At 50.3% G+C, this 15,236-nt stretch overlaps 2 protein-coding genes across 2 annotated transcripts; one reads left to right on the forward strand and one right to left on the reverse strand.

The window, feature by feature from the left end:
* Window positions 1-3,536: 3,536 nt before the first annotated feature.
* MCAT (malonyl-CoA-acyl carrier protein transacylase) lies at window positions 3,537-6,618 on the reverse strand. The gene is made up of 4 exons (XM_072349196.1): window positions 6,136-6,618; window positions 5,910-5,997; window positions 4,964-5,181; window positions 3,537-4,206 (listed from the first exon to the last, which is right to left on the reverse strand). Exons 1-4 carry the CDS (start codon window positions 6,586-6,588, stop codon window positions 3,784-3,786), a joined length of 1,182 nt encoding a protein of 393 aa, XP_072205297.1. The 5' UTR covers window positions 6,589-6,618; the 3' UTR covers window positions 3,537-3,783.
* A 76-nt stretch (window positions 6,619-6,694) lies between these two features.
* TSPO (translocator protein) lies at window positions 6,695-14,683 on the forward strand. The gene is made up of 4 exons (XM_072349207.1): window positions 6,695-6,749; window positions 10,985-11,183; window positions 13,004-13,142; window positions 13,981-14,683. Exons 2-4 carry the CDS (start codon window positions 10,996-10,998, stop codon window positions 14,152-14,154), a joined length of 501 nt encoding a protein of 166 aa, XP_072205308.1. The 5' UTR covers window positions 6,695-6,749; window positions 10,985-10,995; the 3' UTR covers window positions 14,155-14,683.
* Window positions 14,684-15,236: the final 553 nt, after the last annotated feature.

A 15,236-nucleotide genomic window follows, 5' to 3' on the forward strand; every position in this document is an offset into this window, starting at 1 on the left:
AACTTGCAAAATGGCGGCGGGGCAGATGTCAGCCCCAGCCACCCTGTGTGGCAGATGGACACAGCCGCCTTCATCTCAAGGGCAAACCACAGCCACCCCATATTACCCTGCCTACCTGTGTGCTGCTTTTCACTGCACGCAGATGCAGACAGAGAGAAAATGAAAGCGCGTCTCTGTGGTTTGGGCATTCCCCTCGCAAGAGGGGTTACCTGCTTCCTGTCTTGTCAGGTGACCGCTGCTGCTGCTGCTGCTAGGGCGCTTCTGCAACAAGGATGTGCAGTACTTACTGGCCTCATCTGAGAGCTTCAAATTTGAGCCCCAGCTTTAAATCAGACAAGGGATTGGAAGCATTCTCTTCCTCCTGAAAGTAAATCCCAACCCAGGACAGTTTCAGAGGGGTGAGGAGTGTGTTTCCTCTCCTGTGTGAGCGGTACCAAATACTGTGCTCCTAGGCTTCCACCTCACACAGCTTTTCTGCAGGGAAAAAAGAGAAAAAAAGGTTGAACTCGAATTTTTCGTCCAGTGTTTTGTTAGAAGACTTCTAAATATCTTTGCCTGACTTGAAATGCAGAGCCACAAAAACAAACCAACACCAACCAAGGCACTTGAAGGGCAGCGGCCCCAGTATAGCTCTAAGCGTTCAAGCAGCAGCACAGACACTGGAGCCTCTCCAAAAATATGTCCCCTTTCTGTCACAGTGCTGCAGGCTGATCTGCCTTTCGGCAGCAGGCACGCTGGGCACCTTCCAGCAAAGCACACAGGACGTGATTGGAACCACGGTCTGACCCAGGCCAGAAGGTGGCAAATGGAACTGTTTGTACAGACAAAAACCAGACCAAAACGTCATTGGTGAGTTGACTGTTCCGTTTAACTCCATATTAGAGGCGTAATTACGGTTATTATCTACTGAAGGGTAAAAGTTCCTATAAGGAGAGTCTAATAAACCACCTCAGCAAGGTAACAGATGTACCAACTGCCAATAGGGCGATTCTTCCTGGCTGAGTCACTTCAACAGCACCCAACAACTTGGTGTATTTCTAGAGAAATAATCTCTACACACCAGGAAGTGCTTACGTACAGGAGGCCGCCGCTCCGCCACTGCCACATGCCAGCAACGACTGCATTTTGTCACTCCTGGGGTCTGCAGTATTTTAACACTCTGAATCCCAGAGGAAGGTTCAGCATCTGGTGCGGATGGAACAAAACACAGCAGTGGGGAGCAGGAAATGTAACCACACTGATACGAGGGAAACACAGAGCAAACAGACCCTGCACCAAACAGATCCCCATCAGTGGGGATGCTCCATGAACAGGAATGGCCAGGCTGCCTCACACACGGCGTCCTGCTTACAGCTCTGCACTGTGACTCAGGAGAGCCGCGTTTCGTTTATTGTTTTAAACAGCGCACTTCCTCATGTGACGGAGTTTACGGCACTTGACTTTTTTCCACATCCTGTTTCTGCTGGCTCCTAGGTGCACGGGCTGCAAGGGCTTTTCACATCATAAAACTTTCAGCCCCCAGGAGAAGGGGTAGATTAGCAAGCACATCAAAGGAATGCCAATAAGAGCTGTTATATAATTAGGACCCTTTGCCAGTCCATGCACTATCCTCCACCTTGTGCAGATGGGTTTTATGACACGAGATGCCCTCCTGCTCCTTTATAGCTGTGCACAGCGTGACTTTGTGTCACCAGGCACCGCGTGAAGATACTGAGGCATTTCCAGCCCACTCAGCTTGTGCGGACCATGCCCTCAATACCAGGGTACGCTGCTGTGTGTGAACGTGCATGGAGAAAAGCATGGAAACAGCTGTTTCTGCCCCCAGTTAAACAAAGCTGATGAGAGCACAAGGCTCCAGGTGTTGCTTCAGCATTCTGCACCTCATGGTGGCAGGAGGTCACTGAACACATTGCCCTGTGCCTGCAGACAGAGGCTTCTATCATGTTTCTCCCAAAGAACTTTTATTCCATGCAAAGCATGTGGTAAAGTGAGTGAAAAAACACTGCTGGTTATATGTACACACACATACACACACATATATACAGATATATGGCAAGAACAGCATAACCAGAATACTGATCTGGAAAATCACCCCCAGTCTGTTGCTTTAAAAAAGTCTGGAAACCATCATGTCCTATATGAAAACCCAGCTCAGTGCCACCAGTGTGCCATATTCAGTTTCAACTATTACACAAGCTGCTTTGGGTCTTACAGGATGGAGTCAGACACTTCTAACACGGCTCATCATTAGGTGTTTAGGAATGTGATTTAGCTGCAATATTCCGACTACCTGCTGCTGAGTTTGCCATGCTTCACTGGCTGATTAACACGTCCCCTCTGATATAAGACTTCTCTGCCGTCACTTTTGTCCCAGTAACCCTGACATCTGGCAGCCTGCAATAGCCCAATAACAAGGCAGACAATCCTGCACTCTGCTGGTGGGTAATGCTGCCACATGCCGAACTGGGATTAGTGCAGGCAGGTGGGGCGGCTGCCCACCTCATCAGCTCACAGAACAGCTCAGCAACGCCCCGCTGATTGACCACAGCCAAGGACAGAGCTTCTCACAAACATGAACTAATGGAGCAATTCATACTGTAACCGGAATTTGTTCTGCAGCTCCTAATCAATCAGTGAAGGTGTGTATGGTCATTTCAGCACTATCCTATTTACTCTTCCTACGTATCTACTACACGCTATACTAACAAAATTCCATAACTAAAAAGACAGCAAGGTCGAAGTTCAGCCAAAGCTACTGCCCAGCTGTGCACCCACAGCATAGCCTTTGCCTGCACTTCTGTACACAATTCCATAACAAGTGGCTGCTCTCTGATTTCCCTTAGAGCTTTAAGCACCCCTCCCAGACAAACAGCAAAGCTCAACTGACTTCCTGAGCATCCTGTAATTGTCACAGGACCCTGAACAGCATAAGGTGCCCGTAACCCTGCTGGTGAGCCAGTGGTTGGCCAGCGCTACCCTACACACAGCCAGGATGCAGCAGCACCTCTCGACTCTGAGCCCTGCCAGGGACTTACAAGGTAACCTAGCACCGGTGTGACAATGAGCGGCTACATATAGAACAGCCTCCTTCCACATGGGAACTACCTGCCAGCACTTACATGCTCTGAAGCATCTAAAAAACCAAGAACGCTTCTATCATTTATGGATAGCTTAAACCTTAGGAAAAACATATATCTTCTGCCAAAAGAACACCAAAACCAACCCAAATCCACATCTTTTGCGATGGCTAGGTGGCAACAGAGAAACAAGATTTGACAGAGGTGAACATCACAGCAAGGCATGGGAACACCCCTGCACAGAGGTGGCTGCATGGGGATGGAGTCACCTGAAGGAGCCCCATACCTCAGCGGGGCATCATCAGGCCTGCATCGGACAGCACAGCGCAACCCAGGAGGCACACCCTGCACGGACAGTGCTACCGCCGACAGTGATTTGAGCACACACATACACCACTCACACTAATTCAAAATACATAAAACAAGGAAAAAAAAAGAGCAAGGACGCTGCTTGCAGAATGCGGGCCAAGAAGAAAGTTGCTTGGTGCATTTATTGACAGCTCTGCAGTCCTGGTGCAGGTGGGAGAGCTGAGCTCCCACTCCACACCCAAGGCACACAGCGGAGAAGAACATCTCCCGTGGTGACGCGTGGTGCTCCTCTCGCTGCGAAGAGCCATCGGTGTTTCACACTTCCCCTTTCAGGAGCCCGACGCTATTTGTACACAGCGGAAAGCACAAGTTGCACGGATTCTTCTCTAAAAGCTGTTTATGTCTCTGCCTCTTCTTCCTCCTCTGTGACATCCACATGGCTGTACTGCCTCCAGGCCTTCAGGTTGCACTTTCGGAGAACCGCTCCCAGCTGTTTGCCAGGACCCACCTCATACGTGTATGGAAATTCCATTCCCTGCTTCCTCTGGTACACGGAATGCATAGTCTGCTCCCACAGCACGGGTGAGACGAGCTGCTTCACCAGCAGTTTCTGGATGTGCTTTGAGTGCATGTACTTTTTGCTGTCAACGTTGGAATAGACGCAAATGAGCGGTTTTTGAATGTCAATGGATTTCAGGACCTCAGCCAGAGGCTCTACTGCCGGTTCCATGAGCCGTGTGTGGAAGGCACCGCTGACCGGGAGCATTTTGGTACGCGTGAAGTAGAACTTTGAGGCGTTCTTCTGCAAAAACTCCAAAGCCTATAGGAAAGAAAGAGAGAGAGAGAGCAGTCACTGCCTGACACAACAGAAATCCATGTCTGCCAGAATGGCCTCTCCAGGCCCAGAGCGATAGAGCCGCTCCTCTCCTACCCAACCACCAAACACACACTGGGGGTAAAAAACAACAACCCCACAAAGCAAATACACGGGTTGTTCTGAAAGTAATGCCTCCTATTTATTCCCATAGAAACTACAACAAAGAGCACAATAAGGTGATTTTATAGAGCAAATTCTCAGCTACAAAACACTATTTTGCCACACAGTCCCCACCATTAGCTATGCATGTTTGCCAGTGGTGAACAAGAGCCCGCGTGCTGTGCTCATAAACATCTGTACCAGCAGAGGTGACCTATGGTTGCTGTCACTACTGTTGAAACACAGGACCCGCTGCAACCATGTGCTTGCATCTACTGTTTGGTCCCTACAAATATTCAGTAAGTGCTGATGACTGTCAGCGAGTGCCATTTTTTCCACACGGATGAATTCAGTGACACCCCTTTGCTTTATATGCACTTCCATCTCAGATGCCATTTTGTCAGGCTGCCCCTCCGCTGCCATCTGTCACACGGCAACAGAATGTAACAGAATATCGTCGGGAAGGTTCAGCCTCTACAGCTGTACCACCAACATCCACCTCTGACATTGCGGGCCAACAAAATCAAATAGGGGGCATTACTTTTGGAGCAGTTTTAATACGCGAAGTTGAAGCAAGCAGGTGCATCTCCTGCAGCAGTACCTGTATGTGCCCTGCGATGACCCTGCTGTCTGGAAACAGGTAGTTGGAGACCTCGCACACGGGGCTGTCTATGCCCAGCGACTCACAGTGCCTACGGGCTTCCAGGCAGGCGTAATTGTAGTTGGTCTCTCGTCTGCCGATGACCGACAGCATCCCACTGGGGACGGCCTCCGCCGCCGCCTGCATGGCCTCAGCACGCACCTTCACAGCATAGAGTGCTGAGGGGAGAAGGGGACAGGTGAGTGCAGACAGGCAGCTCGCTCACACTGGGAGTGAGAATCACAGAATCGATAAGGTTGGAAATATCACGATGACCACCCAGCCCAATCATCAACACATTCCACCGTGCCCGCTAATCATGTCCCTCAGTGCCACAACTACACATCTCTTGAACACCTCCAGGGAAAGGGACTCCACCACCTCCCTGGGCAGCTTGTGCCACTGCATCACTGCTCCTACAGGTATGCATTTCTTTGTAATATCCAATCTGAACCTCGCAGGTGCAACTGGAGGCAATTACGTAGCGTCCTGTAATTAGTCTCCCCTGAGCCTCCTCTTCTCCAGGCTGAACAATCCCAGCTCCTTCATTCTCTCCTCATAAGGCCTGTGCTCCAGACCCCTCACCGGTTTCATTGCCTTTCTCTGGATGTGTTCCTTAATGTCTTTCTTGTAGTGAGGAGCCCAATACTGCACACAGTACTCGAGGTGCAGCCTCACCAGAGCTGAGCACAGGGGGATGATCACCTCCCTGCTCCTGCTGGCAGCGCTATTCCTGATACAGGCCAGGACACCAGCGGTCCTCTCGTCCACCCGGGCACAGTGCTGGCTGGCGTTCAGACAGCTAACGACTCCAGTCCCTTCCCAAGGCTGGTGTTTTTAGTAGGACACGAGGCACACCAAAGCAAACCGCGGGAGCAGAAAGCAAAATCGACCCTCCGACACGCACCTTCCGCAAAGTCCATGGCTCCGGCGAACACCAGCGCCGCGAACTCGCCCACGCTGTACCCGGCGGCGGCCACGCAGCTCTCCACCACCTGCACAGACACGCGCGGCCGTCAGCGGGGCCGGGCCGGGAAGTGCCGCGGGGGGGAGCCGGCGTAGGAGCCGGGCGGCGGGAGCCACGTCGCGGCCCCGGCGGCTCCGGGCAGGGCCCGGCGGCCGCCGTCGCCTACCTTAGGCTGCAGGTGGTTGAGCTTCTCTACGGCGGCCAGGGAGGCGACGAACACGGCGGGCTGGCAGTGCCGGGTGCGGTCCAGCTCGGCCCGCGGCCCCTCCAGGCAGAGCGAAAGCAGGTCGTAGCCCAGCACCTTCTCGGCCATGCGGTACATGTCCCGCACGCCGGGGTAGCGCAGCAGCCCGCGGCCCATCCCCACGAACTGGCTGCCCTGCCCGGGGAACAGCAGCACCGCGCCCTCCCGCGGAGACCGCCGCTCCCGCCTCCCCCCCGCCGCCTCCCCCTCGCCCGGCTCCTCGTCCCCCACCGAGCTCTGCAGCAGCTCTCTCAGGCTCGCCGCCCGTTCCCCACCGCCTGGGAGCGAGCTGCCCCGCCGCCGCGCTGCGCCGCGCAGGACGCCGCGCCCGCTGCAGCCAGCGAGCCGCCATGTTGTCGCGGCCCAGCCGCCCATGGCCGCCGCCCGCCCGCGTTGCCCCGGGAACCGAGCGGCCCCGCCGCCCACGGCTCGCTCCGCGCCGCGCCGCTCCGCGCCTCCTCCTTGGGGCGGGCCCCGCTAGCGGGCGGGCCCTGGTGGCAGAGGCGGCGGTGGCGCGGCAGCGGAGCGGAGGGGAGGTGAGCCCGGTCGCGGGGGGAGCCGGGGTTGAGCCGCTGCTGGGCCCGGCAGGGGGTGGGGGAGGTGGGGAGGCTCACGTGCCGCGGTGCTGGGAGCCAGAACGGCGGGACGACTCCGAATGGGACGTTTCCTCGTGGGCGCCGGGAGGAACGGGCTTTTTTCTCTTTAGATTTGCAGGCGTTGGCTGTGGAACAGAGCGAGGTGCTCAGTGTCGGAGCGCACAGCGGCGGGGTTACAGATAGCGAGACGTGCCGCGGCTCAGATGTAGCTGTGCCGTGATTTTGAGTGGCTGAAGGTTATGAAACGGTACCGCTCAGCTCCTCGGGTTCGGCGGGCGGCTCCGTGCCGCCGTGCTGCTTAGCTGGGCGGGGAGGAACCGACCCGAGCTGCGCTGGATGCTGTTGTCTTCCTGATAGGGACGAGTTGGCTCGCTTTTCTATCTCTGTGCTGCACCGCTGCCTTCGTTTCCTCGGTTGTTGGGGCTGCGGGTCAGCAAGCAGCCGAGGTACAGAGGGGTTCTCTCACACCCCGCTCTGTCTAAAGAACTCCCGGCCTGCACAGCACCTACATGGGAAATATCTGTGTTTATTACACACACGGATGATGCTTGAGAAGCGGTGGCAAAGGAAGATGATCTAAAGGGTGCTTTGTCTCTAAATACAGCCTGTTTAGAGGATCTTACACAAATGTACCACAACTCCAGAGCTGTGTGAGTAACTTAGCCCCACTGAGAGATTTTCCTCAGCACTGTTAATGCAACAGCTGTAACTTAAGCGCCATGTGATTGGAAAGCCAGCACCAAGTTACTTAAGGGGATTTGGTTTATCAGAGCAGGGATATAGCGCTGCAATGGAAGCAGCTGCCCTCCTCTGCTCCTGCTCTCTGGCAGCTCTTGGGCTGGATAGGGGGAGGCACCCACCTGGCTCTCAGCCGCTCCTTCACTCTGAAGGGCCTTTGGCTGCTCTGGGTCCTTCTTCACCAGCCTGAGGCATGTTGGCTCCTCTGTTGCAGTACGAGTTGTTCTCCACACCCTGTTCTTTCTTGTACACAACCTTTTCCAGACAAAGGAGAGGACATGGAAAGCTTCCGCTTCACTTTCTGTACACTGAGCCACCACAGGGAAGCAACCTGCAAAGAGACAGAAGGCGGCAAGCTGTAATATTGCCAATTTTCCCCTTTATTTCTCCTGGTGCATTACAGAGCTGGAAGACATCGCAGGGCAGAGATGAGGGGAAGGGACAGAAATAAGTGCGTTGAGGGAGTAAAGATCTCCAGCTGCGGTGGTTTAGCAGCAGAGATCAAACTGTCTGCATGCTGCTGATACCATCCACAGACGGCCTGGTTTCTTCAGTATGCAAATCTGGGTGCAAAAGTATTGTGCAAGCAGCTCTCCCTGCAGTGGAGCTAGGACCCGACTGGGAAAGCAGTGTGTAGGTTGTGTAATGGATGCAGCTGGAGGGGATGTGCTAGATAAGTTATCACTAGGTAATTCAGGTGGCTGCATGTGCTTAGAAGTCAGCATGTGCTCCAAGCAAAACATCGAAGGAAAGCTGTCTGTTTCACAGTCTGGATGTTTCCAAGTGCAGAACCTGCATATCTGTGAGCATGGGGCACAAGTGGCTGAAGGATCCCATCAGGTTTGCACGGCTGTTTCTCCCTACCATCTCCACTATTGCTTTATATGGGCAATCGATGCTGGAGTTGTTTCTGGGGAGTTAAATACATTACTCCACTGCTGATAGACAGCTGTGTACTACCGGACTGACCCTCTGGCACACTGCAGCTGTGTGATGCAGGGGAGTGTTTTGCAATGCTGGCAACTCCCGAGAAATGCTGTTGGGAAACACAGTATGTGGTTAGTAATAACAACAGTCAAAAGAACAGGACACCGACATTCAATTCAAACCAGTACATTCCACCTCTTCGCTTCTGGATCTTCCCATCTCCTGTTCAAGCACAGAGGTGCTTCCCCTGTTTCTGTGCTTTGTGCCTTCCCCGTTTCTGTTTGCCCTCCTGATTTCTTGTCAGTGTTTCCTCCAATGTGGAGGAACAGGTTTGCAGCTTCATCATTAGGTCACTGACTGCAGCAGAGCAGTGTTTCCAGTTTCTTGGCATTCAGCACTTCCAGCCTGCAAACCATGTCGGGCCTTTCCTCCCTGGGGAGAAGCTGACAGAAGGAACAATGCCTGACACAGCCCAGCAGCTTGATACCTGCAGGAAACTGCCCTGATGCTTCTGTGTCCAAATGAAGTATAAAGCCTCTGAGGTCCTCGCTTATCACTTTGGGAAACTTGCTGGCATTGGATCAGTGTGCTGGGGCAGCAGAGCTGACCGGCACCTTGAGGTGTGTGTCCAGAACTAAGCCCTGGTGTGCTCTTCTTATTCACGATGTGAGCAATGCTGTAACGACTGGTGAGATTCGAGCTTTCAGCTTCTAGCACAACCTTTGGGAATCTGAGGACAACCATAGAAGACCAAGATGTGTGAGAACACCTTAACTCCTTTACTCCATATAAGACACTTGGTGGTAAGGCAGCAGGAGGGACACAGGGCAGGAAGTGCAGCAGTGACCACAGCACAGAGCTATGCGGATCTTTTCCTCCCTTCCTTGCAGCCCATCCTCCTCCCAAGACCCAGTGCTGCTCCAGCAGGCTAGCACATTGTTCTCCCTCCCCGATTCTCCTCAGCTCAGTTCTGCATTTGGCGCTGCTCGGCTTCTCTTTTGCCTTGCAACACTTCACCCTTCCATTTGGTTTTGACAGCCTTACTGCTTTGTTTGCTGTCATTTTTGTGCGCTCCCACTCTTTCCCCTCCTACAGCTCTCCCCTGAGGCAGCCCCACCGCCTACATGGCCCTTCTTGTTAACTCCTTACAGTCTTCCCTGCCCTGCGAGCTGCTCTGCCTCCAATTCTCTGCTTTGCACCTACCACCTGAAATGTCATGATCCTACTCAGCCTCACAATTCCTGCTACCCATTGTGCAGGAGATGTCCCTTGCTGGCCTGGCTCCCTCCTCTTCCCTGCATTAAAAACTGAGGGTGCCAGCAAGGCTGACAGTTGATGCCATCAGTGCAGCATCCTACTCTTAAGCACATCTGCTACCAGTGGGATTTACTCTGCCTCAATACCTGTCTCCTCATTGCATCAGACACAGCTGTACCAACAAAGCCTTCACACGCAGGCCCAGACAAAGTGCCACACCAACAGGACACCCTCCTTTGGCATATCTCTGAGTCCTGGCTGCCCTACAGCTCTCTCCTGGGGTTTCCACAGCCCAGGGCTCCCACTCCCTCCTGCAGTGTCTTTTGTGATTCCTTCCTGCCACCCGCCTAACAGGTTAACAGGAATTGGGTGTATTTGACAACTGTGTATTTGAAAAGCAGTGCGTTTTGGTTCTGCCCTTCTTATCGTACCTCTCATCTATTTGCGTTTCAGCAACCTAAACACTGATCTTTTGTAGCAATTGACTTTGGGCCAGAAAAACGGCAACCAAGTTTTTTCCCTGCTTACTTCCTTACTCTTTTTATTGGTGTCCACACACGAACTCAAGCAGCTCAGCTACCAGGGTGAGGCAGCACTTCGTGTTACTTCCACAGGCAATTTTAATCCTGCACACTGTATGGGTTTGGTAGCTAAGATGGCTACAACCTGCTTTAGGAAGAAGCCAGCAATACGTTCTCTACCTACCCACTGAGATCATCATCCACCACGGTGTTTTATTTTGTGATGGTTTGTCAAGCATCTGCTACTTATCACATCCATCTCACCACTCACCAGGCACCCTCCAAGGCTAAAAACACAACACAATGTATAGCTCTGTTCTGCTTGAGCACAGGCAAGCACACACTGCATTATTCCCGAGTGCACCACTCCAGTGAGCAAATGGAGCTCTTACTAAATACAGACATGCAAGTTTCTATCAAACCGCGTTATTCCTCTGCTGTACCCAAGCGAGAATACTGATGTAGGTAAAACTCACTACCCTTATTGCACAAAGCTGAGAAGGAAGTGAAAGCTCATAAAAGCCAGAAAGAAAACGATAGTTTCCTATATGCAGGTAAGTATTGACCAGTGAAGCCGATGCGTGATCCATTAATTTCAGCTGCACTGAGTGACAAGAGTAGGCCGTGACCAGATCCTACATGCATATACTTTTAAAATCTGCCCTAAAAATATGGAATAGTTGTTTCCCTTTAAAATGACTCTGCCAATCTACTTGTTTGGGTTTGTTTCAGATTCAGCCTCAATGGAAGCGGTACCAGCCTGGGCCTCAGCTGTGGGCTTCACGCTCCTGCCCCACGCAGGAGGAGTTTTAGGAGGCAGGATAACCAGAAAGGAAATCCCAGTGTGGTATGAATCTCTGCAGAAGCCGTCCTGGTGTCCCCCTAACTGGGTGTTCGCTCCAGTTTGGGGAACCCTCTATACATCTATGGGGTATGTTTTTCACATCCTATCAATACACGTATGTGATCTCCAGGTTGCTCATTATACAGTGCTAGACTAGAAAGCTATTATTCTATTTCCGTGGCTTGTATGTCTGCAAGAAACTGTGCTGAGCTGCCTGTCTAGCAGGTAACAGCACGTTTGGGGGAGCTGCGTGTGGCCATGCTTTGTATGTAGATCTGTCCACTTTGAAAGCAGCAGTTGGAAAAGCTGCCATTCATCTGCTTTCCTCATTGATTCTAAGGGGAAGACCTGCCAAACTGGCAGCAGTGAAGTGAGGTGGCTCCAAGATTTCTTCTCTAGAGCTCTGAAACCCTCTGCTGTGTCCTTGGGTACCTGTGTGAATGGCACTTGGCCTCATGATTCCCTGTTCTTCTGACAGTAATTGCTGTGCTGCCAAGCGTTTTAAAGCAGTTAAATAAGAGAGACATGTTCTTTCCCAACATTATGTCATTATCCTGCAGGTTAACTTAAATACTACAGCTCCTATTGCAAAATACAGCAATGATCCAATATCTGAAAACATACCTGAACGTGTAAGAAAACTGATTGAACATTCTCTCACTTTGGTTTACTTTTCTGGAAATAAAGGCTTTGTCATTTTTACAGATTCACATGCTCTCTTCTGTCTGTATTCTTTCTTCTTCCTCTTCTTACAGGGTATGTGTGTATATTTATTTCATTGCTCTTGTGTGTTCTGAGTTAGAATTTGGGTTGCCATCCCTTGGATAAAAAAATGCCTTTTTGCAGAGAGAAAGGGGCTGAGGGGGCTTCCTGCAGGCTGACTGTATGATCTGTAAACTCGTCTCTTAAATTCTCATCATAAATCTGGACATCACGTTAAATCTTTTTACAATCACTTGCTTTGGTAATACCAAAAGCAGGCAATACGTTCTGAGGTAAGTGGTTTCAGCTACATACTACATAGAGCTCTACTACATAGAGCATACTACGTTTCAGCTGACTGAAAATGTCTTTATCATCAGGCTGCCATAACCTGCCATGCACACCCATCCTTTGGAATAGTTAAGACTTCTCATTTGTTTAGAATCTGAGAAAATTAAAAGCAATACATAATTAAAAGCAAGGTTAAAAAGCTCCCACAGTTGCATTGTTTAGTCTTTATAAAAGACGTGGTCACAAAGCAAGCCTGGTCACTGTCTGCATCTGCATATGACAGATACATAGGCTGCAACAACTTAGAAGTTCACTACCCCAGAAACACGTTTGAGCCCCCTGCTGTTCAGCAAGTGCGCAGTGCAGCTCACACACCCAGCAGACTCTCGTGAGAAGGTGGAATCTGTATTCAGTCACTAATTCTAAAACTGGGGGTGTAATTCCAAGCGTTGGCATTTGGTCTGTGGGACTCTTGGAATGACTGCGTAGTCAGCTGCATTGGTATGTCTAATGGAAAAGTCAAACAAGTCTTGGGTGAGGAGTACTCCCCCTTTTCTAATTGATCTCTTTCAGTTCAAAGGTAAATCTTTTTCCTCTCTTACCTCTTGCCTTCAAAAGTCTTTGACTTGCTTCCACGTTCAACACAGCATTCTCCATTCAGACTGAAATGCAGTAAGTTATCTGCTTTTCTGCACCTAGAAAAGAGAACTCTGGCAGAACAGGGCATGTTTCTCTCCATCTTGCTATCTGCAGCAGATAAGCAACCCTTCACAGTCAGCCATTCTGTCCAGTAGCACCAGGACATTTCCAAGTGAATTTAGACTCTGACACTGAAGTGATTTCATTTGTTTTAAGAAAACATGGCTGCTTTCTAACCGACATACAGGATTATACCTTGCATTCGCTTTCTTCAGATACGGCTCCTACCTGGTGTGGAAGGAACTGGGGGGCTTCAATGAGAAGGCGGTGGTTCCTCTGGGCCTGTATGCAGGGCAGCTGGCGTTAAACTGGGCATGGACTCCCATATTTTTTGGAGCTCACAAAATGGGATGGGTGAGTAAGTTTGTTTCTTCAGCATATGCTTTTGAAGGCATCAGGTGATGGGGCTAAAACGCGCATCATGATTTTTCCTCTCTGAAACTGAACCTGATTTGTATTATCAGTACAGAAGATGGCTTGCAGAAGTTTGCTGCCATTCTTCCTGCATGCCAGCAGCCACCTGTGAGAATTTACAACACCCTTAAATGTTTAGATTACCAGTAGCTCTCTCTGACACCCTTTGATAAGAGCCTTCTGTGACTACAAAATGTAAACATTTATGCCTTAGTAAAATTCCTCGGTATCTCTTTGGCAAACAGTGGTGATAAGAAGCTTATCACTAGTCACGTCATCAGCATCTGGTTAAGACAAGACCAGCTGTCTGCATGCTGAACAACAACAGCTCACCTTAAAAGTCAGTATTACAAAATGATTTGCCCGGTTCCCTAAGTAAGAGCAATGTTTTAGTAGCAGAACTCATTGCAATCCATAATGAATTCAACCACACCGCATCTCTTTGGGCAGCACCGACAGCAGAAAGACACTGAGTGAGTTTATGTGGCTAAGGGACTGTTTCTGCTACCAAGAGGAAAAAGGAAAGACGGAGGAGTATGAATGAGAAGGATTTTGTCTGCTCCCAGCTGCAGCGCCCTTCCCTTCTGACTGTTGTACCTTTGTATCAGTCAGGTCAACTCCTAGCTCAGCAAACACCTTTTTGCTAGCCACGTCCTCAGAAGTCAGCTCACAGGGAGCTGCACGGTGTCAGCGCTAAGTGGGAAGAGCCACACAAATACCATCTAGTTAAAGAGAACGCAACGAGGAAAAGGACACTAACCACTTTCCTGTGTTTTAGGGGCTGGTGACTCTCCTGCTCACAACTGGTACAGCAGCAGCTACCACTGCTTCCTGGTATCACATCAACAGAACAGCCGCTTATTTGATGGTTCCTTATTTAGCTTGGCTAACCATGGCTTCTGCGCTCAATTACCGCATCTGGAAAGACAACCGCAACAAGAAATCTGAATAAACAGCATTCGGCCCCAAATATTTTTGGTTTTGCTCCAAGAATTTTCTAAAGAAATGTATGCCTTACTATTTTTTTTAGCTGAACTATTTACATTATGCTATCATTCGACACTGCAATCCTTGTTTTAAACGTGCCTTGAGTAGGCAAGTCTCAAAGGTTGTACGAAGTTTCGCAGCAGATTAAATGATAGTGTACGTCGGAAGGTACTGGTTTGCAGTCCTGCAGCATCATGTTGTATGTGACAAGCAGCATTTTAACTATTGCCGGAAATAAGCACTAACTGCAACTTCATACAGAGGAAGAAATCCAGCTTCCAGAAAGCTGCTCCCTGCAGTCACAAGCTGTGGTCTGAATCAATCATGCTTACCACTAAGCACGGTGCTTTATGGTCTCACTGCAGCTGCCATGTCTTCTGATCACCGTACTCTGCATATGTTTTAAGACCAGATCGTTCTCACAATTTGTGCCATCCCGCTTGGAAGCGCTGTACAATCTTAAGTGTCAGACAAACATATTAAACTGCATGTAAACTTTCTTCTCCTCCACTGCTTTTGTTGTTACTGAAAGGTTTTGAACAAAAAAAGAACATGCGAGAGGCAGCACAGGATGCTGTAGCCTAGAGGGGGCCCCTTCCTCTCTTCTCAGTGTTACAGTGGGCAAAACAAATCAGCAAATTCAGAGCATTTAGAAGCCAAGAGCACCCAAATATTCAGCAGCTATCTGTAAGTACCCCTGGCAGCCCCAGCAGCACAGCCAAAGAGCACCCACGTGCACTGCATTCACCATTCAGCCCTGTCGGTGGAGCAAGAAGCCAGGCTGTGTGCAGACTGCACACACAGGCACTGAAGTTGTTTCCTACCTGCACCTTCTCATTTTAGCTGCTTAGAAATGCAAACTGGGATTTTTCCTCTCCCAGACTGTGGTAGCTGACAGAGGAGGATCTCAATACTTAATTCACCCAGCTGCTTCCTAAAAGAATGAAGATAAAAGAAACAGAAAACCTTTGTCTAAAAGCATAATGGAATATTTTGGCCCACAGCTTGTGGTCTTCCCACACAAATCTCACCATACTTTTGTTAAGT

This window comes from Excalfactoria chinensis, chromosome 1 (genome assembly GCF_039878825.1).
Source record: "Excalfactoria chinensis isolate bCotChi1 chromosome 1, bCotChi1.hap2, whole genome shotgun sequence".
Lineage (NCBI taxonomy): Eukaryota > Metazoa > Chordata > Aves > Galliformes > Phasianidae > Excalfactoria > Excalfactoria chinensis.